We start from the raw sequence: 24,862 nt of genomic DNA, 5'->3' as shown, positions 1-24,862 counted from the left end.
GTCAGATCTATGTAAACCTAGGGGGGTGTTGTCAGATCTATGCAAACCTAGGGGGTGTAGTCAGATCTCTTTAAAACTAGGGGGGTGTAGTCAGATCTATGTAAACCTAGGGGGGTGTTGTCAGATATATGTAAACCTAGGGGGGTGTAGTCGGATATATTTAAACCTAGGGGGGTGTTGTCAGATCTATGTGAACCTAGGGGGGTGTAGTCAGATCTATTGTACCTAGGGGTGTGTAGTCAGATCTATGTAAACCTAGGGGGATGTAGTCAGATCTATGTAAACCTAGGGGGGTGTTGTCAGATCTATTTAAACCTAGGGGGGTGTTGTCAGATCTATGTAAACTTAGGGGGGTGTTGTCAGATCTATGTAAACCTAGAGGGTTGTAGTCAGATCTATGGTACCTAGGGGGGTGTTGTCAGATCTATGTAAACCTAGGGGGGTGTAGTCAGATCTATGTAAACCTAGGGGGTGTAATCATATCTATGGTACATAGGAGGGTGTAGTCAGATCTATGTAAACCTAGGGGGGTGTAGTCAGATCTATGTAAACCTGGGAGGTTTTGTCAGATCTATGTAAACCTAGGCGGCTGTAGTCAGATCTATGTAAACCTAGGGGGTGTAGTCAGATCTCTTTAAAACTAGGGGGGTGTAGTCAGGTCTATGTAAACCTAGGGGGTTGTAGTCAGATCTATGTAAACCTAGGGGGGTGTTGTCAGATCTATGTAAACCTAGGGGTGTGTAGTCAGATCTATGGTACCTAGGTGGGTGTGGTCAGATCTATGTAAACCTGGGGGGGTGTTGTCAGATATATGTAAACCTAGGGGGGTGTAGTCAGATATATTTAAACCTAGGGGGGTGTTGTCAGATCTATGTGAACCTAGGGGGGTGTAGTAAGATCTATTGTACCTAGGGGTGTGTAGTCAGATCTATGTAAACCTAGGGGGGTGTTGTCAGATCTATGTAAACCTAGGGGGGTGTTGTCAGATCTATGTAAACCTAGGGGGGTGTTGTCAGATCTATGTAAACCTAGGGGGTTGTAGTCAGATCTATGGTACCTAGGGGGGTGTTGTCAGATCTATGTAAAGCTAGGAGGGTGTAGTCAGATCTATGTAAACCTATGGGGGTGTTGTCAGATCTATGTAAACCTAGGGGGGGTTTAGTCAGATCTATGTAAACCTAGGGGTGTAATCATATCTATGGTACATAGGAGGGTGTAGTCAGATCTATGTAAACCTAGGGGGTTGTAGTCAGATCTATGTAAACCTGGGGGGTTTTGTCAGATCTATGTAAACCTAGGCGGATGTAGTCAGATATATGTAAACCTAGGGGTGTTGTCAGATCTCTTTAAAACTAGGGGGTGTAGTCAGGTCTATGTAAACCTATGGGGTTGTAGTCAGATCTATGTAAACCTAGGGGGGTGTAGTCAGATCTATGTAAACCTAAGGGTGTGTGGTCAGATCTATGTAAACCTAGGGGAGGGTTGTCAGATCTATGTAAACCTAGGGGGGTGTAGTCAGATCTGTGTAAATCTAGAGGGGTGTAGTCATTTATATGGTACCTAGGAGGGTGTAGTCAGTTCTATGTAAACCTAGGGGGGTGTTGTCAGATCTATGTGAACCTAGGGGGGTGTAGTCAGATCTATTGTACCTAGGGGTGTGTAGTCAGATATATGTAAACCTAGGGGGATGTAGTCAGATCTATGTAAACCTAGGGGGGTGTTGTCAGATCTATGTAAACCTAGGGGGGTGTTGTCAGATCTATGTAAACCTAGGGGGGTGTTGTCAGATCTATGTAAACCTAGGGGGTTGTAGTCAGATCTATGGTACCTAGGGGGGTGTTGTCAGATCTATGTAAACCTAGGAGGTTGTAGTCAGATCTATGTAAACCTAGGGGGGTGTTGTCAGATCTATGTAAACCTAGGGGGGTTTAGTCAGATCTATGTAAACCTAGGGGGTGTAATCATATCTATGTAAACCTAGGGGGTGTAGTCAGATCTCTTTAAAACTAGGGGGGTGTAGTCAGGTCTATGTAAACCTAGGGGGTTGTAGTCAGATCTATGTAAACCTAGGGGGGTGTTGTCAGATCTATGTAAACCTAGGGGTGTGTGATCAGATCTATGTAAACCTAGGGGAGGGTTGTCAGATCTATGTAAACCTAGGGGGGTGTAGTCAGATCTGTGTAAACCTAGAGGGGTGTAGTCATTTATATGGTACCTAGGAGGGTGTAGTCAGTTCTATGTAAACCTAGGGGGGTGTAGTCTGATCTATGTAAACCTAGAGAGGTGTTGTCAGATCTATGTAAACCTAGGGGGGTGTTGTCAGATCTATGTAATCCTGGGGGGTTTTGTCAGATCTATGTAAACCTAGGCGGATGTAGTCAGATATATGTAAACCTAGGGGGTGTAGTCAGATCTCTTTAAAACTAGGGGGTGTAGTCAGGTCTATGTAAACCTATGGGGTTGTAGTCAGATCTATGTAAACCTAGGGGGTGTTGTCAGATCTATGTAAACCTAAGGGTGTGTGGTCAGATCTATGTAAACCTAGGGGAGGGTTGTCAGATCTATGTAAACCTAGGGGGGTGTAGTCAGATCTGTGTAAACCTAGAGGGGTGTAGTCATTTATATGGTACCTAGGAGGGTGTAGTCAGTTCTATGTAAACCTAGGGGGGTGTTGTCAGATCTATGTGAACCTAGGGGGGTGTAGTCAGATCTATTGTACCTAGGGGTGTGTAGTCAGATATATGTAAACCTAGGGGGATGTAGTCAGATCTATGTAAACCTAGGGGGGTGTTGTCAGATCTATGTAAACCTAGGGGGGTGTTGTCAGATCTATGTAAACCTAGGGGGGTGTTGTCAGATCTATGTAAACCTAGGGGGTTGTAGTCAGATCTATGGTACCTAGGGGGGTGTTGTCAGATCTATGTAAACCTAGGAGGTTGTAGTCAGATCTATGTAAACCTAGGGGGGTGTTGTCAGATCTATGTAAACCTAGGGGGGTTTAGTCAGATCTATGTAAACCTAGGGGGTGTAATCATATCTATGTAAACCTAGGGGGTGTAGTCAGATCTCTTTAAAACTAGGGGGGTGTAGTCAGGTCTATGTAAACCTAGGGGGTTGTAGTCAGATCTATGTAAACCTAGGGGGGTGTTGTCAGATCTATGTAAACCTAGGGGTGTGTGATCAGATCTATGTAAACCTAGGGGAGGGTTGTCAGATCTATGTAAACCTAGGGGGGTGTAGTCAGATCTGTGTAAACCTAGAGGGGTGTAGTCATTTATATGGTACCTAGGAGGGTGTAGTCAGTTCTATGTAAACCTAGGGGGGTGTAGTCTGATCTATGTAAACCTAGAGAGGTGTTGTCAGATCTATGTAAACCTAGGGGGGTGTTGTCAGATCTATGTAAACCTAATGGGTGTAGTCAGATCTATGTAAACCTAGTGGGTGTAGTCAGATCTATGTAAACCTGGGGGGTTTTGTCAGATCCATGTAAACCTAGGCGGATGTAGTCAGATCTATGTAAACCTAGGGGGTGTAGTCAGATCTCTTTAAAACTAGGGGGTGTAGTCAGGTCCATGTAAACCTAGGGGGTTGTAGTCAGATCTATGTAAACCTAGGGGGGTGTTGTCAGATCCATGTAAACCTAGGGGTGTGTGGTCAGATCTATGTAAACCTAGGGGAGGGTTGTCAGATCTATGTAAACCTCGAGGGGTGTAGTCATTTATATGGTACCTAGGAGGGTGTAGTCAGTTCTATGTAAACCTAGGGGGGTGTAGTCTGATCTATGTAAACCTAGAGAGTTGTTGTCAGATCTATGTAAACCTAGGAGGGTGTGGTCAGATCTATGTAAACCTAGGGGGGTGTTGTCATATCTATGTAAACCTAGGGGGGTGTAGTCAGATCTATTTAAACCTAGGAGGTGTAGTCAGATCTATGGTACCAAGGGGGGTGTAGTCAGATCTATGGTACCTAGGTGGGTGTGGTCAGATCTATGTAAACCTAGGGGGGTGTTGTCAGATCTATGTAAACCTAGGGGGTTGTAGTCAGATCTATGGTACCTAGGGGGGTGTTGTCAGATCTATGTAAACCTAGGAGGTTGTAGTCAGATCTATGTAAACCTAGGGGGGTGTTGTCAGATCTATGTAAACCTAGGGGGGTTTAGTCAGATCTATGTAAACCTAGGGGGTGTAATCATATCTATGTAAACCTAGGGGGTGTAGTCAGATCTCTTTAAAACTAGGGGGGTGTAGTCAGGTCTATGTAAACCTAGGGGGTTGTAGTCAGATCTATGTAAACCTAGGGGGGTGTTGTCAGATCTATGTAAACCTAGGGGTGTGTGATCAGATCTATGTAAACCTAGGGGAGGGTTGTCAGATCTATGTAAACCTAGGGGGGTGTAGTCAGATCTGTGTAAACCTAGAGGGGTGTAGTCATTTATATGGTACCTAGGAGGGTGTAGTCAGTTCTATGTAAACCTAGGGGGGTGTAGTCTGATCTATGTAAACCTAGAGAGGTGTTGTCAGATCTATGTAAACCTAGGGGGGTGTTGTCAGATCTATGTAAACCTAATGGGTGTAGTCAGATCTATGTAAACCTAGTGGGTGTAGTCAGATCTATGTAAACCTGGGGGGTTTTGTCAGATCCATGTAAACCTAGGCGGATGTAGTCAGATCTATGTAAACCTAGGGGGTGTAGTCAGATCTCTTTAAAACTAGGGGGTGTAGTCAGGTCCATGTAAACCTAGGGGGTTGTAGTCAGATCTATGTAAACCTAGGGGGGTGTTGTCAGATCCATGTAAACCTAGGGGTGTGTGGTCAGATCTATGTAAACCTAGGGGAGGGTTGTCAGATCTATGTAAACCTCGAGGGGTGTAGTCATTTATATGGTACCTAGGAGGGTGTAGTCAGTTCTATGTAAACCTAGGGGGGTGTAGTCTGATCTATGTAAACCTAGAGAGTTGTTGTCAGATCTATGTAAACCTAGGAGGGTGTGGTCAGATCTATGTAAACCTAGGGGGGTGTTGTCATATCTATGTAAACCTAGGGGGGTGTAGTCAGATCTATTTAAACCTAGGAGGTGTAGTCAGATCTATGGTACCAAGGGGGGTGTAGTCAGATCTATGGTACCTAGGTGGGTGTGGTCAGATCTATGTAAACCTAGGGGGGTGTTGTCAGATCTATGTAAACCTAGGGGGTTGTAGTCAGATCTATGGTACCTAGGGGGGTGTTGTCAGATCTATGTAAACCTAGGAGGTTGTAGTCAGATCTATGTAAACCTAGGGGGGTGTTGTCAGATCTATGTAAACCTAGGGGGGTTTAGTCAGATCTATGTAAACCTAGGGGGTGTAATCATATCTATGTAAACCTAGGGGGTGTAGTCAGATCTCTTTAAAACTAGGGGGGTGTAGTCAGGTCTATGTAAACCTAGGGGGTTGTAGTCAGATCTATGTAAACCTAGGGGGGTGTTGTCAGATCTATGTAAACCTAGGGGTGTGTGATCAGATCTATGTAAACCTAGGGGAGGGTTGTCAGATCTATGTAAACCTAGGGGGGTGTAGTCAGATCTGTGTAAACCTAGAGGGGTGTAGTCATTTATATGGTACCTAGGAGGGTGTAGTCAGTTCTATGTAAACCTAGGGGGGTGTAGTCTGATCTATGTAAACCTAGAGAGGTGTTGTCAGATCTATGTAAACCTAGGGGGGTGTTGTCAGATCTATGTAAACCTAATGGGTGTAGTCAGATCTATGTAAACCTAGTGGGTGTAGTCAGATCTATGTAAACCTGGGGGGTTTTGTCAGATCCATGTAAACCTAGGCGGATGTAGTCAGATCTATGTAAACCTAGGGGGTGTAGTCAGATCTCTTTAAAACTAGGGGGGTGTAGTCAGGTCCATGTAAACCTAGGGGGTTGTAGTCAGATCTATGTAAACCTAGGGGGGTGTTGTCAGATCCATGTAAACCTAGGGGTGTGTGGTCAGATCTATGTAAACCTAGGGGAGGGTTGTCAGATCTATGTAAACCTCGAGGGGTGTAGTCATTTATATGGTACCTAGGAGGGTGTAGTCAGTTCTATGTAAACCTAGGGGGGTGTAGTCTGATCTATGTAAACCTAGAGAGTTGTTGTCAGATCTATGTAAACCTAGGAGGGTGTAGTCAGATCTATGTAAACCTAGGGGGGTGTTGTCATATCTATGTAAACCTAGGGGGGTGTAGTCAGATCTATTTAAACCTAGGAGGTGTAGTCAGATCTATGGTACCAAGGGGGGTGTAGTCAGATCTATGGTACCTAGGTGGGTGTGGTCAGATCTATGTAAACCTAGGGGGTCGTTGTCAGATATATGTAAACCTAGGGGGGTGTAGTCAGATCTATTTAAACCTAGGGGGGTATTGTCAGATCTATGGTACCTAGGGGGGTGTAGTCAGATCTATGTAAACCTAGGGGGGTGTTGTCAGATCTATGTAAACCTAGGGGGTTGTAGTCAGATCTATGGTACCTAGGGGGGTGTTGTCAGATCTATGTAAACCTAGGAGGTTGTAGTCAGATCTATGTAAACCTAGGGGGGTGTTGTCAGATCTATGTAAACCTAGGAGGGTTTAGTCAGATCTATGTAAACCTAGGGGGTGTAATCATATCTATGTAAACCTAGGGGGTGTAGTCAGATCTCTTTAAAACTAGGGGGGTGTAGTCAGGTCTATGTAAACCTAGGGGGTTGTAGTCAGATCTATGTAAACCTAGGGGGGTGTTGTCAGATCTATGTAAACCTAGGGGTGTGTGATCAGATCTATGTAAACCTAGGGGAGGGTTGTCAGATCTATGTAAACCTAGGGGGGTGTAGTCAGATCTGTGTAAACCTAGAGGGGTGTAGTCATTTATATGGTACCTAGTAGGGTGTAGTCAGTTCTATGTAAACCTAGGGGGGTGTAGTCTGATCTATGTAAACCTAGAGAGGTGTTGTCAGATCTATGTAAACCTAGGGGGGTGTTGTCAGATCTATGTAAACCTAATGGGTGTAGTCAGATCTATGTAAACCTAGTGGGTGTAGTCAGATCTATGTAAACCTGGGGGGTTTTGTCAGATCCATGTAAACCTAGGCGGATGTAGTCAGATCTATGTAAACCTAGGGGGTGTAGTCAGATCTCTTTAAAACTAGGGGGGTGTAGTCAGGTCCATGTAAACCTAGGGGGTTGTAGTCAGATCTATGTAAACCTAGGGGGGTGTTGTCAGATCCATGTAAACCTAGGGGTGTGTGGTCAGATCTATGTAAACCTAGGGGAGGGTTGTCAGATCTATGTAAACCTCGAGGGGTGTAGTCATTTAAATGGTACCTAGGAGGGTGTAGTCAGTTCTATGTAAACCTAGGGGGTCGTTGTCAGATATATGTAAACCTAGGGGGGTGTAGTCAGATCTATTTAAACCTAGGGGGGTATTGTCAGATCTATGGTACCTAGGGGGGTGTAGTCAGATCTATGTAAACCTAGGGGGGTGTAGTCAGATCTATGTAAACCTAGGGGGGTGTTGTCAGATCTATGTAAACCTAGGGGGGTGTTGTCAGATCTATGTAAACCTAGGGGGTGTTGTCAGATCTATGTAAACCTAGGGGATGTTTTCAGATCTATGTGAACCTAGGGGGGTGTTGTCAGATCTATGTAAACCTAGGGGTGTGTGGTCAGATCTATGTAAACCTAGGGGGGTGTTGTCAGATCTATGTAAACCTAGGGGGGGTGTAGTCAGATCTATGTAAACCTAGGAGGTGTAGTCAGATCTATGGTACCAAGGGGGGTGTAGTCAGATCTATGGTACCTAGGTTGGTGTAGTCAGATGTATTTAAACCTAGGGGGGTATTGTCAGCTCTATGGTACCTAGGGGGGTGTAGTCAGATCTATTTAAACCTAGGGGGGGTGTTGTCAGATCTATGTAAACCTAATGGGTGTAGTCAGATCTATGTAAACCTAGTGGGTGTAGTCAGATCTATGTAAACCTGGGGGGTTTTGTCAGATCCATGTAAACCTAGGCGGATGTAGTCAGATCTATGTAAACCTAGGGGGTGTAGTCAGATCTCTTTAAAACTAGGGGGGTGTAGTCAGGTCCATGTAAACCTAGGGGGTTGTAGTCAGATCTATGTAAACCTAGGGGGGTGTTGTCAGATCCATGTAAACCTAGGGGTGTGTGGTCAGATCTATGTAAACCTAGGGGAGGGTTGTCAGATCTATGTAAACCTCGAGGGGTGTAGTCATTTATATGGTACCTAGGAGGGTGTAGTCAGTTCTATGTAAACCTAGGGGGGTGTAGTCTGATCTATGTAAACCTAGAGAGTTGTTGTCAGATCTATGTAAACCTAGGAGGGTGTAGTCAGATCTATGTAAACCTAGGGGGGTGTTGTCATATCTATGTAAACCTAGGGGGGTGTAGTCAGATCTATTTAAACCTAGGAGGTGTAGTCAGATCTATGGTACCAAGGGGGGTGTAGTCAGATCTATGGTACCTAGGTGGGTGTGGTCAGATCTATGTAAACCTAGGGGGGTGTAGTCAGATCTATTTAAACCTAGGGGGGTATTGTCAGATCTATGGTACCTAGGGGGGTGTAGTCAGATCTATGTAAACCTAGGGGGGTGTAGTCAGATCTATGTAAACCTAGGGGGGTGTTGTCAGATCTATGTAAACCTAGGGGGGTGTTGTCAGATCTATGTAAACCTAGGGGGTGTTGTCAGATCTATGTAAACCTAGGGGATGTTTTCAGATCTATGTGAACCTAGGGGGGTGTTGTCAGATCTATGTAAACCTAGGGGTGTGTGGTCAGATCTATGTAAACCTAGGGGGGTGTTGTCAGATCTATGTAAACCTAGGGGGGGTGTAGTCAGATCTATGTAAACCTAGGAGGTGTAGTCAGATCTATGGTACCAAGGGGGGGTGTAGTCAGATCTATGGTACCTAGGTTGGTGTAGTCAGATCTATTTAAACCTAGGGGGGTATTGTCAGCTCTATGGTACCTAGGGGGGTGTAGTCAGATCTATTTAAACCTAGGAGTTGTAGTCAGATCTATGGTACCTAGGGGGGTGTAGTCAGATAAATGTAAACCGAGGGGGGTGTAGTCAGATCTATGTAAACCTAGGGGGGTGTAGTCAGATCTATGTAAACCTTGGGGGGTGTTGTCAGATCTATGTAAACCTAGGGGGGTGTTGTCAGATCTATGTAAACCTAGGGGGTGTTGTCAGATCTATGTGAACCTAGGGGGGTGTAGTCAGATCTATCTAAACCTAGGGGGGTGTTGTCAGATCTAGGTAAACCTAGGGGGTGTTGTCAGATCTATGTAAACCTAGGGGGGTGTGGTCAGATCTATGTATACCTAGGGGGGTGTTGTAAGATCTATGTAAACCTAGGGGGGTGTAGTCAGATCTATGGTACCTAGGTTGGTGTGGTCAGATCTATGTAAACCTAGGGGGGTATTGTCAGATCTATGGTACCTAGGGGGGTGTAGTAAGATATATGGTACCTAGGGGGGTGTAGTCAGATAAATGTAAACCGAGGGGGTGTAGTCAGATCTATGTAAACCTAGGGGGGTGTAGTCAGATCTATGTAAACCTAGAGGGGTGTAGTCATATCTATGGTACCTAGGAGGGTGTAGTCAGTTCTATGTAAACCTAGGGGGGTGTGGTCTTAGGTATGTAAACCTAGAGGGGTGTTTTCAGATCTATGTAAACCTAGGGGGGTGTAGTCAGATCTATGGTACCTAGGTGGTTGTGGTCAGATCTATGTAAACCTAGGGGGGTGTTGTCAGATCTATGTAAACCTAGGGGGTGTAGTCAGATCTATGTAAACCTAGGGGGGTGTTGTCAGATCTATGTAAACCTAGTTGGTGTAGTCAGATCTATGTAAACCTAGGGGGGTGTTGTCAGATCTATGTAAACCTAGGGGGGGTGTAGTCAGATCTATGTAAACCTAGGAGGTGTAGTCAGATCTATGGTACCAAGGGGGGTGTAGTCAGATCTATGGTACCTAGGTTGGTGTAGTCAGATCTATTTAAACCTAGGGGGGTATTGTCAGCTCTATGGTACCTAGGGGGGTGTAGTCAGATCTATTTAAACCTAGGAGTTGTAGTCAGATCTATGGTACCTAGGGGGGTGTAGTCAGATAAATGTAAACCGAGGGGGGTGTAGTCAGATCTATGTAAACCTAGGGGGGTGTAGTCAGATCTATGTAAACCTAGGGGGGTGTTGTCAGATCTATGTAAACCTAGGGGGGTGTTGTCAGATCTATGTAAACCTAGGGGGTGTTGTCAGATCTATGTGAACCTAGGGGGGTGTAGTCAGATCTATCTAAACCTAGGGGGGTGTTGTCAGATCTAGGTAAACCTAGGGGGTGTTGTCAGATCTATGTAAACCTAGGGGGGTGTGGTCAGATCTATGTATACCTAGGGGGGTGTTGTAAGATCTATGTAAACCTAGGGGGGTGTAGTCAGATCTATGGTACCTAGGTTGGTGTGGTCAGATCTATGTAAACCTAGGGGGGTATTGTCAGATCTATGGTACCTAGGGGGGTGTAGTAAGATATATGGTACCTAGGGGGGTGTAGTCAGATAAATGTAAACCGAGGGGGTGTAGTCAGATCTATGTAAACCTAGGGGGGTGTAGTCAGATCTATGTAAACCTAGAGGGGTGTAGTCATATCTATGGTACCTAGGAGGGTGTAGTCAGTTCTATGTAAACCTAGGGGGGTGTGGTCTTAGGTATGTAAACCTAGAGGGGTGTTTTCAGATCTATGTAAACCTAGGGGGGTGTAGTCAGATCTATGGTACCTAGGTGGTTGTGGTCAGATCTATGTAAACCTAGGGGGGTGTTGTCAGATCTATGTAAACCTAGGGGGTGTAGTCAGATCTATGTAAACCTAGGGGGGTGTTGTCAGATCTATGTAAACCTAGTGGGTGTAGTCAGATCTATGTAAACCTAGGGGGGTGTTGTCAGATCTATGTAAACCTAGGTGGATGTAGTCAGATCTATGTAAACCTAGGGGGTGTAGTCAGATCTCTTTAAAACTAGGGGGGTGTAGTCAGATCTATGTAAACCTAGGGGGTTGTAGTCAGATCTATGTAAACCTAGGGGTGTGTGGTCAGATCTATGTAAACCTAGGGGGGTGTTGTCAGATCTATGTAAACCTAGGGGGGTGTAGTCAGATCTATGTAAACCTAGGAGGTGTAGTCAGATCTATGGTACCAAGGGGGGTGTAGTCAGATCTATGGTACCTAGGTGGGTGTAGTCAGATCTATTTAAACCTAGGGGGGTATTGTCAGATCTATGGTACCTAGGGGGGTGTAGTCAGATCTATGTAAACCTAGGGGGGTATTGTCAGATCTATGGTACTTAGGGGGTTGTAGTAAGATCTATGGTACCTAGGGGGGTGTAGTCAGATAAATGTAAACCTAGGGGGTGTAGTCAGATCTATGTAAACCTAGGGGGGTGTAGTCAGATCTATGTAAACCTAGGGGGGTGTTGTCAGATCTATGTAAACCCAGGGGGATGTTGTCAGATCTATGTAAACCTAGGGGGTGTTGTCAGATCTATGTGAACCTAGGGGGGTGTTGTCAGATCTATGTAAACCTAGGGGTGTGTGGTCAGATCTATGTAAACCTAGGGGGGTGTTGTCAGATCTATGTAAACCTAGGGGGGTGTTGTCAGATCTATGTAAACCTAGGGGGTGTTGTCAGATCTATGTGAACCTAGGGGGGTGTTGTCAGATCTATGTAAACCTAGGGGTGTGTGGTCAGATCTATGTAAACCTAGGGGGGTGTTGTCAGATCTATGTAAACCTAGGGGGGGTGTAGTCAGATCTATGTAAACCTAGGAGGTGTAGTCAGATCTATGTAAACCTAGGGGGGTGTTGTCAGATATATGTAAACCTAGGGGGGTGTTGTCAGATCTATGTAAACCTAGGGGGTGTTGTCAGATCTATGTGAACCTAGGGGGGTGTTGTCAGATCTATGTAAACCTAGGGGTGTGTGGTCAGATCTATGTAAACCTAGGGGGGTGTTGTCAGATCTATGTAAACCTAGGGGGGGTGTAGTCAGATCTATGTAAACCTAGGAGGTGTAGTCAGATCTATGTAAACCTAGGGGGGTGTTGTCAGATATATGTAAACCTAGGGGGGTGTAGTCAGATCTATTTAAACCTAGGGGGGTATTGTCAGATCTATGGTACCTAGGGGGGTGTAGTAAGATCTATGGTACCTAGGGGGGTGTAGTCAGATAAATGTAAACCTAGGGGGGTGTAGTCAGATCTATGTAAACCTAGGGGGGTGTTGTCAGATCTATGTAAACCTAGGGGGGTGTTGTCAGATCTATGTAAACCTAGGGGGTGTTGTCAGATCTATGTGAACCTAGGGGGGTGTAGTCAGATCTATCTAAACCTAGGGGGGTGTTGTCAGATCTAGGTAAACCTAGGGGGTGTTGTCAGATCTATGTAAACCTAGGGGGGTGTGGTCAGATCTATGTATACCTAGGGGGGTGTTGTAAGATCTATGTAAACCTAGGGGGGTGTAGTCAGATCTATGGTACCTAGGTTGGTGTGGTCAGATCTATGTAAACCTAGGGGGGTATTGTCAGATCTATGGTACCTAGGGGGGTGTAGTAAGATATATGGTACCTAGGGGGGTGTAGTCAGATAAATGTAAACCGAGGGGGTGTAGTCAGATCTATGTAAACCTAGGGGGGTGTAGTCAGATCTATGTAAACCTAGAGGGGTGTAGTCATATCTATGGTACCTAGGAGGGTGTAGTCAGTTCTATGTAAACCTAGGGGGGTGTAGTCTTAGGTATGTAAACCTAGAGGGGTGTTTTCAGATCTATGTAAACCTAGGGGGGTCTAGTCAGATCTATGGTACCTAGGTGGTTGTGGTCAGATCTATGTAAACCTAGGGGGGTGTTGTCAGATCTATGTAAACCTAGGGGGTGTAGTCAGATCTATGTAAACCTAGGGGGGTGTTGTCAGATCTATGTAAACCTAGTGGGTGTAGTCAGATCTATGTAAACCTAGGGGGGTGTTGTCAGATCTATGTAAACCTAGTTGGATGTAGTCAGATCTATGTAAACCTAGGGGGTGTAGTCAGATCTCTTTAAAACTAGGGGGGTGTAGTCAGATCTATGTAAACCTAGGGGGTTGTAGTCAGATCTATGTAAACCTAGGGGTGTGTGGTCAGATCTATGTAAACCTAGGGGGGTGTTGTCAGATCTATGTAAACCTAGGGGGGTGTAGTCAGATCTATGTAAACCTAGGAGGTGTAGTCAGATCTATGGTACCAAGGGGGGTGTAGTCAGATCTATGGTACCTAGGTGGGTGTAGTCAGATCTATTTAAACCTAGGGGGGTATTGTCAGATCTATGGTACTTAGGGGGTTGTAGTAAGATCTATGGTACCTAGGGGGGTGTAGTCAGATAAATGTAAACCTAGGGGGTGTAGTCAGATCTATGTAAACCTAGGGGGGTGTAGTCAGATCTATGTAAACCTAGGGGGGTGTTGTCAGATCTATGTAAACCCAGGGGGATGTTGTCAGATCTATGTAAACCTAGGGGGTGTTGTCAGATCTATGTGAACCTAGCGGGGTGTAGTCAGATCTATGTAAACCTAGGGGGGTGTTGTCAGATCTATGTAAACCTAGGGGGTGTTGTCAGATCTATGTGAACCTAGGGGGGTGTTGTCAGATCTATGTAAACCTAGGGGTGTGTGGTCAGATCTATGTAAACCTAGGGGGGTGTTGTCAGATCTATGTAAACCTAGGGGGGGTGTAGTCAGATCTATGTAAACCTAGGAGGTGTAGTCAGATCTATGTAAACCTAGGGGGGTGTTGTCAGATATATGTAAACCTAGAGGGGTGTAGTCAGATCTATTTAAACCTAGGGGGGTATTGTCAGATCTATGGTACCTAGGGGGGTGTAGTAAGATCTATGGTACCTAGGGGGGTGTAGTCAGATAAATGTAAACCGAGGGGGGTGTAGTCAGATCTATGTAAACCTAGGGGGGTGTAGTCAGATCTATGTAAACCTAGGGGGTTGTAGTCAGATCTATGTAAACCTGGGGGGTTTTGTCAGATCTATGTAAACCTAGGCGGATGTAGTCAGATCTATGTAAACCTAGGGGGTGTAGTCAGATCTCTTTAAAACTAGGGGGTGTAGTCAGGTCTATGTAAACCTATGGGGTTGTAGTCAGATCTATGTAAACCTAGGGGGGTGTTGTCAGATCTATGTAAACCTAAGGGTGTGTGGTCAGATCTATGTAAACCTAGGGGAGGGTTGTCAGATCTATGTAAACCTAGGGGGGTGTAGTCAGATCTGTGTAAACCTAGAGGGGTGTAGTCATTTATATGGTACCTAGGAGGGTGTAGTCAGTTCTATGTAAACCTAGGGGGGTGTTGTCAGATCTATGTGAACCTAGGGGGGTGTAGTCAGATCTATTGTACCTAGGGGTGTGTAGTCAGATATATGTAAACCTAGGGGGATGTAGTCAGATCTATGTAAACCTAGGGGGGTGTTGTCAGATCTATGTAAACCTAGGGGGTGTTGTCAGATCTATGTAAACCTAGGGGGGTGTTGTCAGATCTATGTAAACCTAGGGGGTTGTAGTCAGATCTATGGTACCTAGGGGGGTGTTGTCAGATCTATGTAAACCTAGGAGGTTGTAGTCAGATCTATGTAAACCTAGGGGGGTGTTGTCAGATCTATGTAAACCTAGGGGGGTTTAGTCAGATCTCTTTAAAACTAGGGGGGTGTAGTCAGGTCTATGTAAACCTAGGGGGTTGTAGTCAGATCTATGTAAACCTAGGGGGGTGTGATCAGATCTATGTAAACCTAGGGGAGGGTTGTCAGATCTATGTAAACCTAGGGGGGTGTAGTCAGATCTGTGTAAACCTAGAGGGGTGTAGTCATTTATATGGTACCTAGGAGGGTGTAGTCAGTTCTATGTAAACCTAGGGGGGTGTAGTCTGATCTATGTAAACCTAGAGAGGTGTTGTCAGATCTATGTAAACCTAGGGGGGTGTTGTCAGATCTATGTAAACCTAATGGGTGTAGTCAGATCTATGTAAACCTAGTGGGTGTAGTCAGATCTATGTAAATCTGGGGGGTTTTGTCAGATCTATGTAAACCTAGGCGGATGTAGTCAGATCTATGTAAACCTAGGGGGTGTAGTCAGATCTCTTTAAAACTAGGGGGGTGTAGTCAGGTCCATGTAAACCTAGGGGGTTGTAGTCAGATCTATGTAAACCTAGGGGGGTGTTGTCAGATCTATGTAAACCTAGGGGTGTGTGGTCAGATCTATGTAAACCTAGGGGAGGGTTGTCAGATCTATGTAAACCTAGAGGGGTGTAGTCATTTATATGGTACCTAGGAGGGTGTAGTCAGTTCTATGTAAACCTAGGGGGGTGTAGTCTGATCTATGTAAACCTAGAGAGTTGTTGTCAGATCTATGTAAACCTAGGAGGGTGTAGTCAGATCTATGTAAACCTAGGGGGGTGTTGTCATATCTATGTAAACCTAGGGGGGTGTAGTCAGATCTATTTAAACCTAGGAGGTGTAGTCAGATCTATGGTACCAAGGGGGGTGTAGTCAGATCTATGGTACCTAGGTGGGTGTGGTCAGATCTATGTAAACCTAGGGGGGTGTTGTCAGATATATGTAAACCTAGGGGGGTGTAGTCAGATCTATTTAAACCTAGGGGGGTATTGTCAGATCTATGGTACCTAGGGGGGTGTAGTCAGATCTATGTAAACCTAGGGGGGTGTAGTCAGATCTATGTAAACCTAGGGGGGTGTTGTCAGATCTATGTAAACCTAGGGGGTGTTGTCAGATCTATGTAAACCTAGGGGATGTTGTCAGATCTATGTGAACCTAGGGGGGTGTTGTCAGATCTATGTAAACCTAGGGGGTTGTAGTCAGATCTATGTAAACCTAGGGGGGTGTTGTCAGATCTATGTAAACCTAGGGGGGTTTAGTCAGATCTATGTAAACCTAGGGGGTGTAATCATATCTATGTAAACCTAGGGGGTGTAGTCAGATCTCTTTAAAACTAGGGGGGTGTAGTCAGGTCTATGTAAACCTAGGGGGTTGTAGTCAGATCTATGTAAACCTAGGGGGGTGTTGTCAGATCTATGTAAACCTAGGGGTGTGTGATCAGATCTATGTAAACCTAGGGGAGGGTTGTCAGATCTATGTAAACCTAGGGGGGTGTAGTCAGATCTGTGTAAACCTAGAGGGGTGTAGTCATTTATATGGTACCTAGGAGGGTGTAGTCAGTTCTATGTAAGCCTAGGGGGGTGTAGTCTGATCTATGTAAACCTAGAGAGGTGTTGTCAGATCTATGTAAACCTAGGGGGGTGTTGTCAGATCTATGTAAACCTAATGGGTGTAGTCAGATCTATGTAAACCTAGTGGGTGTAGTCAGATCTATGTAAACCTGGGGGGTTTTGTCAGATCTATGTAAACCTAGGCGGATGTAGTCAGATCTATGTAAACCTAGGGGGTGTAGTCAGATCTCTTTAAAACTAGGGGGGTGTAGTCAGGTCCATGTAAACCTAGGGGGTTGTAGTCAGATCTATGTAAACCTAGGGGGGTGTTGTCAGATCTATGTAAACCTAGGGGTGTGTGGTCAGATCTATGTAAACCTAGGGGAGGGTTGTCAGATCTATGTAAACCTAGAGGGGTGTAGTCATTTATATGGTACCTAGGAGGGTGTAGTCAGTTCTATGTAAACCTAGGGGGGTGTAGTCTGATCTATGTAAACCTAGAGAGTTGTTGTCAGATCTATGTAAACCTAGGAGGGTGTAGTCAGATCTATGTAAACCTAGGGGGGTGTTGTCATATCTATGTAAACCTAGGGGGGTGTAGTCAGATCTATTTAAACCTAGGAGGTGTAGTCAGATCTATGGTACCAAGGGGGGTGTAGTCAGATCTATGGTACCTAGGTGGGTGTGGTCAGATCTATGTAAACCTAGGGGGGTGTTGTCAGATATATGTAAACCTAGGGGGGTGTAGTCAGATCTATTTAAACCTAGGGGGGTATTGTCAGATCTATGGTACCTAGGGGGGTGTAGTCAGATCTATGTAAACCTAGGGGGGTGTAGTCAGATCTATGTAAACCTAGGGGGGTGTTGTCAGATCTATGTAAACCTAGGGGGGTGTTGTCAGATCTATGTAAACCTAGGGGGTGTTGTCAGATCTATGTAAACCTAGGGGATGTTGTCAGATCTATGTGAACCTAGGGGGGTGTTGTCAGATCTATGTAAACCTAGGGGTGTGTGGTCAGATCTATGTAAACCTAGGGGGGTGTTGTCAGATCTATGTAAACCTAGGGGGGGTGTAGTCAGATCTATGTAAACCTAGGAGGTGTAGTCAGATCTATGGTACCAAGGGGGGTGTAGTCAGATCTATGGTACCTAGGTTGGTGTAGTCAGATCTATTTAAACCTAGGGGGGTATTGTCAGCTCTATGGTACCTAGGGGGGTGTAGTCAGATCTATTTAAACCTAGGAGTTGTAGTCAGATCTATGGTACCTAGGGGGGTGTAGTCAGATAAATGTAAACCGAGGGGGGTGTAGTCAGATCTATGTAAACCTAGGGGGGTGTAGTCAGATCTATGTAAACCTAGGGGGGTGTTGTCAGCTCTATGTAAACCTAGGGGGGTGTTGTCAGATCTATGTAAACCTAGGGGGTGTTGTCAGATCTATGTGAACCTAGGGGGGTGTAGTCAGATCTATCTAAACCTAGGGGGGTGTTGTCAGATCTAGGTAAACCTAGGGGGTTTGTCAGATCTATGTAAACCTAGGGGGGTGTGGTCAGATCTATGTATACATAGGGGGGTGTTGTAAGATCTATGTAAACCTAGGGGGGTGTAGTCAGATCTATGGTACCTAGGTTGGTGTGGTCAGATCTATGTAAACCTAGGGGGGTATTGTCAGATCTATGGTACCTAGGGGGGTGTAGTAAGATATATGGTACCTAGGGGGGTGTAGTCAGATAAATGTAAACCGAGGGGGGTGTAGTCAGATCTATGTAAACCTAGGGGGGTGTAGTCAGATCTATGTAAACCTAGAGGGGTGTAGTCATATCTATGGTACCTAGGAGGGTGTAGTCAGTTCTATGTAAACCTAGGGGGGTGTAGTCTTAGGTATGTAAACCTAGAGGGGTGTTTTCAGATCTATGTAAACCTAGGGGGGTGTAGTCAGATCTATGGTACCTAGGTGGTTGTGGTCAGATCTATGTAAACCTAGGGGGGTGTTGTCAGATCTATGTAAACCTAGGGGGTGTAGTCAGATCTATGTAAACCTAGGGGGGTGTTGTCAGATCTATGTAAACCTAGTGGGTGTAGTCAGATCTATGTAAACCTAGGGGGGTGTTGTCAGATCTATGTAAACCTAGGTGGATGTAGTCAGATCTATGTAAACCTAGGGGGTGTAGTCAGATCTCTTTAAAACTAGGGGGGTGTAGTCAGATCTATGTAAACCTAGGGGGTTGTAGTCAGATCTATGTAAACCTAGGGGTGTGTGGTCAGATCTATGTAAACCTAGGGGGGTGTTGTCAGATCTATGTAAACCTAGGGGGGTGTAGTCAGATCTATGTAAACCTAGGAGGTGTAGTCAGATCTATGGTACCAAGGGGGGTGTAGTCAGATCTATGGTACCTAGGTGGGTGTAGTCAGATCTATTTAAACCTAGGGGGGTATTGTCAGATCTATGGTACCTAGGGGGGTGTAGTCAGATCTATGTAAACCTAGGGGGGTATTGTCAGATCTATGGTACTTAGGGGGTTGTAGTAAGATCTATGGTACCTAGGGGGGTGTAGTCAGATAAATGTAAACCTAGGGGGGTGTAGTCAGATCTATGTAAACCTAGGGGGGTGTAGTCAGATCTATGTAAACCTAGGGGGGTGTTGTCAGATCTATGTAAACCCAGGGGGATGTTGTCAGATCTATGTAAACCTAGGGGGTGTTGTCAGATCTATGTGAACCTAGGGGGGTGTAGTCAGATCTATGTAAACCTAGAGGGGTGTTGTCAGATCTATGTAAACCTAGGGGGGTGTTGTCAGATCTATGTAAACCTAGGGGGTGTTGTCAGATCTATGTGAACCTAGGGGGGTGTTGTCAGATCTATGTAAACCTAGGGGTGTGTGGTCAGATCTATGTAAACCTAGGGGGGTGTTGTCAGATCTATGTAAACCTAGGGGGGGTGTAGTCAGATCTATGTAAACCTAGGAGGTGTAGTCAGATCTATGGTACCAAGGGGGGTGTAATCAGATCTATGGTACCTAGGTTGGTGTAGTCAGATCTATTTAAACCTAGGAGTTGTAGTCAGATCTATGTAAACCTAGGGGGGTGTTGTCAGATATATGTAAACCTAGGGGGGTGTAGTCAGATCTATTTAAACCTAGGGGGGTATTGTCAGATCTATGGTACCTAGGGGGGTGTAGTAAGATCTATGGTACCTAGGGGGGTGTAGTCAGATAAATGTAAACCGAGGGGGGTGTAGTCAGAATTATGTAAACCTAGGGGGGTGTAGTCAGATCTATGGTACCTAGGTGGGTGTGGTCAGATCTATGTATACCTAGGGGGGTGTTGTAAGATCTATGTAAACCTAGGGGGGTGTAGTCAGATCTATGGTACCTAGGTGGGTGTGGTCAGATCTATGTAAACCTAGGGGGGTGTTGTCACATCTATGTAAACCTAGGGGGGTGTAGTCAGATCTATGGTACCTAGGTGGGTGTAGTCAGATCTATTTAAACCTAGGGGGGTATTGTCAGATCTATGGTACCTAGGGGGGGTGTTGTCAGATCTATGTAAACCTAGGGGGGTTTAGTCAGATCTACGTAAACCTAGGGGGTGTAATCATATCTATGGTACATAGGAGGGTGTAGTCAGATCTATGTAAACCTAGGGGGGTGTTGTCAGATCTATGTAAACCTAGTGGGTGTAGTCAGATCTATGTAAACCTTGGGGGTTTTGTCAGATCTATGTAAACCTAGGCGGATGTAGTCAGATCTATGTAAACCTAGGGGGTGTAGTCAGATCTCTTTAAAACTAGGGGGTTGTAGTCAGATCTATGTAAACCTAGGGGGGTGTTGTCAGATCTATGTAAACCTAGGGGTGTGTGGTCAGATCTATGTAAACCTAGAGGAGGGTTGTCAGATCTATGTAAACCTAGGGGGGTGTAGTCAGATCTGTGTAAACCTAGAGGGGTGTAGTCATTTATATGGTACCTAGGAGGGTGTAGTCAGTTCTATGTAAACCTAGGGGGGTGTAGTCTGATCTATGTAAACCTAGAGAGGTGTTGTCAGATCTATGTAAACCTAGGGGGTTGTAGTCAGATCTATGTAAACCTAGGGGGGTGTAGTCAGATCTATTTAAACCTAGGAGGTGTAGTCAGATCTATGGTACCAAGGGGGGTGTAGTCAGATCTATGGTACCTAGGTGGGTGTGGTCAGATCTATGTAAACCTAGGGGGGTGTTGTCAGATATATGTAAACCTAGGGGGGTGTAGTCAGATCTATTTAAACCTAGGGGGGTATTGTCAGATCTATGGTACCTAGGGGGGTGTAGTAAGATCTATGGTACCTAGGGGGGTGTAGTCAGATAAATGTAAAACTAGGGGGGTGTAGTCAGATCTATGTAAACCTAGGGGGGTGTTGTCAGATCTATTTAAACCTAGGGGGGTGTTGTCAGATCTATGTGAACGTAGGGGGTGTTGTCAGATCTATGTGAACCTAGGGGGGTGTTGTCAGATCTATGTAAACCTAGGGGTGTGTGGTCAGATCTATGTAAACCTAGGGGGGTGTTGTCAGATCTATGTAAACCTAGGTTGGTGTAGTCAGATCTATTGAAACCTAGGGGGGTATTGTCAGCTCTATGGTACCTAGGGGGGTGTAGTCAGATCTATTTAAACCTAGGAGTTGTAGTCAGATCTATGTAAACCTAGTGGGGTGTTGTCAGATATATGTAAACCTAGGGGGGTGTAGTCAGATCTATTTAAACCTAGGGGGGTGTTGTCAGATCTATGTAAACCTAGGGGGGTGTAGTCAGATCTATGGTACCTAGGTGGGTGTAGTCAGATCTATTTAAACCTAGGGGGTATTGTCAGATCTATGGTACCTAGGGGGGTGTAGTCAGATCTATTTAAACCTAGGAAGGTGTAGTCAGATCTATGTAAACCTAGGGGGGGTTGTTGTCAGATCTATGTAAACCTAGGGGGGGGGGGGTGTCAGATCTATGGTACCTAGGGGGGTGTAGTCAGGTCAATGTAAACCTAGGGGGGTGTCATCATAGGGGGGGTGGGGGCACGCTTTTTGTCCAGTGTAAAATGCCTCAAACCTGGCATTCGGTTTCCTTGCGCTGCTCGTTAGTATTCAGAACACTCACCGGCAGATTACAAAATTTACATATGAAAAGCAGAGCAGGACTTTAGTGACACAACAGACACTTTGTGGTGGTTTGGCCATACTGTTAAATAACAGACTTGCTACCGTGAGGGGTTAAATTGAAGCTGCTGCAACAAGTCATCTTTATTACAGACCGAGTAGTCTACATACCAGTAGACCTGCCCAAACGTTTACATGTCTATAAACTATTTGTGTCCAGTGCTGCTTCTTTAGTGTCCAGTTCCCGTTCCAAACTCTCCTAATTCAATCAATCATTATTATTCTCCACGCGGATAATACTGTTATAGAGCCAGTTTAGTGTTTAGGAAGGAATATTGTGTTAAGATAGAGAAGATGGTGTAGTAGGCTAAGAGAAGGATGGATAGAGGAGTCAGTGAGGTGTGTCCTCGAAGGTCTTACCAGGCGCCAGGCGGACCAGACAGGGCAAGCGGACCTTACTGACCACAGCATCTAACGGAACCGACACGGAGCTCCAAGACACCTCCGACAGGCTGGTCCAAAGCTTCTCCATCATATCTCATACTGGCACTACGTCATCACACCCCACACCGGGAGAGGTCCGGGATGGTGCAGCTCTTCGCTCAGTCTCACCATTTTTTGGAGAGCGAGAGAAAGTTGATTTGAGAGAAAGTGCACGGAAGGTGTGGGCGGGGGAACTAGCGAGCTCTGTTCCTGTTCTTCTTGCGGACATCTACTCCTCCTCCCATCTCTCTCTAAGCGTCACTCCCTCCCCTCGAACAGCCAATCATTGACTCCAGCGGATTCTCCAGGCCGGTTGTTTACTAAATGAGCTCCGCCGGGAGAATTGACAGGCTCAAACCAACTGCCGCGCGAGGAAGCGGGCTGAAACCTGTGCAGCGGTGAATGACTCTAATGGAATCTAAATATCAATGTTGGTTTCTATTACACACCTTAATGAACACTTTTAAATTATACAGTATTTGAGCTAAACAAAAATGACATTTTCCTTCAAGTATAATTTTTTACGATTGCTAATTGTACTGTGCCTATTACAACAAAAATAGTTAAAAACATGTAATTTTCTCCTTGAAACATTTTATTGAAAAACTGTAGAATTCCATTCATTCCCATGGAGGACTGCTCCTACTATGTCCAACCGGTGGCTTCAAAGCCTCTCAATGGCCAATATTACTGTGAATCCAGGGTTTATATAGGTAATTCGTTTCTGAGTTCTACTGCAGACCTGTTTCTATATAGTTGTACTTCACTACAGAGAAGTCATGTTGATTTCACTCCAGCCAATCACAAAGTAAATTACCCAGCCATCACCTTTGTCTTGAGACTTGCAATGGAGACATCTCAAGATACTTCCATTCAAGACATGCCTCAAAACACCTCTTGAAGAGATTTCCAGAGACAGCCTGTCAAGACACTAATGCCATGTCTTGAGACATTTTATGTACAGTGCAGTCAGAAAGTATTCAGACCCCCCTTGATTTGTTCCACATTTTGGTACGTTACAGCCTTATTCTAAAATGGATTCAATATTATTTTCCCCTCATCAATCTACACACAATACCCCATTGTTACGATCCCCAGATTATGTGTTGTAGTTTGTGTATTTGCATGTGTTTATTTCAGGAAATGGCTTCCTGAAATCCCTCAATCAGCTGATTGGTCGACTCCAGGGCTAATTGGAGAGCTGACCCCGCCCCCTCGTCAAGACACAGCTGTCTCCAGTTACACATTCATTCTGAAGCTATATAAAAGCCAGTGTTCTGTTCAGGAGAGTGAGATTTGCTGGGAGGTCATTGCAGAGCGATTGATTTTGCTAGAGGTTGATTTTGCTGGGAGTTCATTGCTGAGAGTTGGTATGTTCTGTGAGTTTGTTGCTCAAGTAGAGCTTATTTGATGTACTTTGTTTCTTAGTTTGTTTGTGAAACTGTTTAATATTCTGTTTCATTTGTTCCCAGGGGGGAAGGGGAAGGCACCTTGGGAGTGCTTAGGCAAGAGGCCCGCGGGCATACATATACCCGTAGTATATTCACTGTCTAGGCACACTAGGTAAGACCTGGGCGGACCACCCCCTGTATTTTGGTTAGGGCACCAGGTGGTGCTAAATTAGGTAAGTAGTGGGTAGGCAGGTAAGATAGGAGAGGGGGCTTTGAGATTGACTTTCTTTGCTTTGGTTCCGTCCAGCCCCTTTTCCCCATATTACCGTGTAAAGGAATAAAGTCCTTGTAAACGGTACCACATTCTGCCTGTTGTCATCCTTACTCGCACCTACAGTCCATACCTTTTTCACTTCACGGAGAGTTTAGTTGTAGCAGGATGTTGCGTTCCCTCTTCATAGAGGCGTGCGTAACACCCATTATGACATCACAATACCCCATAATGACATCACATTACTGCATAATGACAAAGTGAAAACAGGTTTAGACATTTTTGCAAATGTATTACAAATAAAAACAGAAATACCTTATTTAGTATTCAGACCCTTTACTATGAGACTTGAAATTGAGCTCAGGTGCATCCTGTTTCCATTGATCATCCTTGAGATGTTTCTACAACTTGATTGGAGTCCAACTGTGATAAATTCAATTGATTGGACATGATTTGGAAAGGCACTCACCTGTCTATATAAGGTCCCACAGTTGACAGTGCATGTCAGAGCAAAAACCAAGCCTTGAGGTCGAAGGAATTGTCCGTAGAGCTCAGAGACAGGATTGGGGCGAGGTACAGATCTGAGGAAGGGTACCAAAACATTTCTGCAGCATTGAAGGTCCCCAAGAACACAGTGGCCTCCATCATTATTAAATGGAAGAAGTTTGGAACCACCAAGACTCTTCCTAGAGCTGGCTGCCCAGTCAAACTGAGCAATCGGGGGAGAAGGTCCTTGGTCAGAGAGGTGACCAAGAACCAGACGGTCGCTCTAGAGTTGCTCTGTGGAGATGCGAGAACCTTCCAGAAGGACAACCATCTCTGCAGCCCTCCACCAATCAGGCCTTTATGGTAGTCTGATGAGGGAAGTTGACTGCATGATAATAGCTGTTTGTTTTTACATGCGCTATTGCTCCTTTTTTCAGGATAAGAGAATGGAAGACATGTTAGCAACTCAAAGTAACTTAAGGCATCGTTAAAAAGAACATAAAACCTGCCAAGTTCCTTTCTTCCCATGAGAACGGACTGATTCATTGTATTTTCAGACTCAACATAGAATAAAGCTGGGTCCTATCTGGTGCCTAACAGTAAGCCCTCATGGGCGGATGGGATATCTACTTCAACATAGAAACAGTAAGCCCTCATGGGCGGTTGGGATATCTACTTCAACATAGAAACAGTAAGCCCTCATGGGTGGTTGGGATATCTACTTCAACATAGAATAAAGCTGGGTCCTATCTGGTGCCAAACAGTAAGCCCTCATGGGCGGTTGGGATATCTACTTCAACATAGAAACAGTAAGCCCTCATGGGCGGTTGGGATATCTACTTCGACATAGAAACA

At 45.1% G+C, this 24,862-nt stretch overlaps 1 protein-coding gene across 1 annotated transcript in view; it reads right to left on the bottom strand.

Moving 5' to 3' along the window:
* garem2 (GRB2 associated regulator of MAPK1 subtype 2) overlaps positions 1 to 22,125 on the bottom strand; it is a 63,498-nt gene extending 41,373 nt beyond the window's left edge. Inside the window, exon 1 of the mRNA XM_036976454.2 lies at positions 21,797 to 22,125. Coding sequence (XP_036832349.2) covers positions 21,797 to 21,911 — 115 coding nt within the window. The 5' untranslated portion in view covers positions 21,912 to 22,125. The remainder of the gene's footprint in view (positions 1 to 21,796) is intronic.
* Between the last annotated feature and the right edge of the window lie 2,737 nt (positions 22,126 to 24,862).

Source organism: Oncorhynchus mykiss, chromosome 4 (genome assembly GCF_057628025.1).
Source record: "Oncorhynchus mykiss isolate SJ-2025 chromosome 4, ASM5762802v1, whole genome shotgun sequence".
Taxonomy (NCBI): Eukaryota; Metazoa; Chordata; class Actinopteri; order Salmoniformes; family Salmonidae; genus Oncorhynchus; species Oncorhynchus mykiss.
This window is presented reverse-complemented; position numbering and strand designations above follow the sequence as displayed.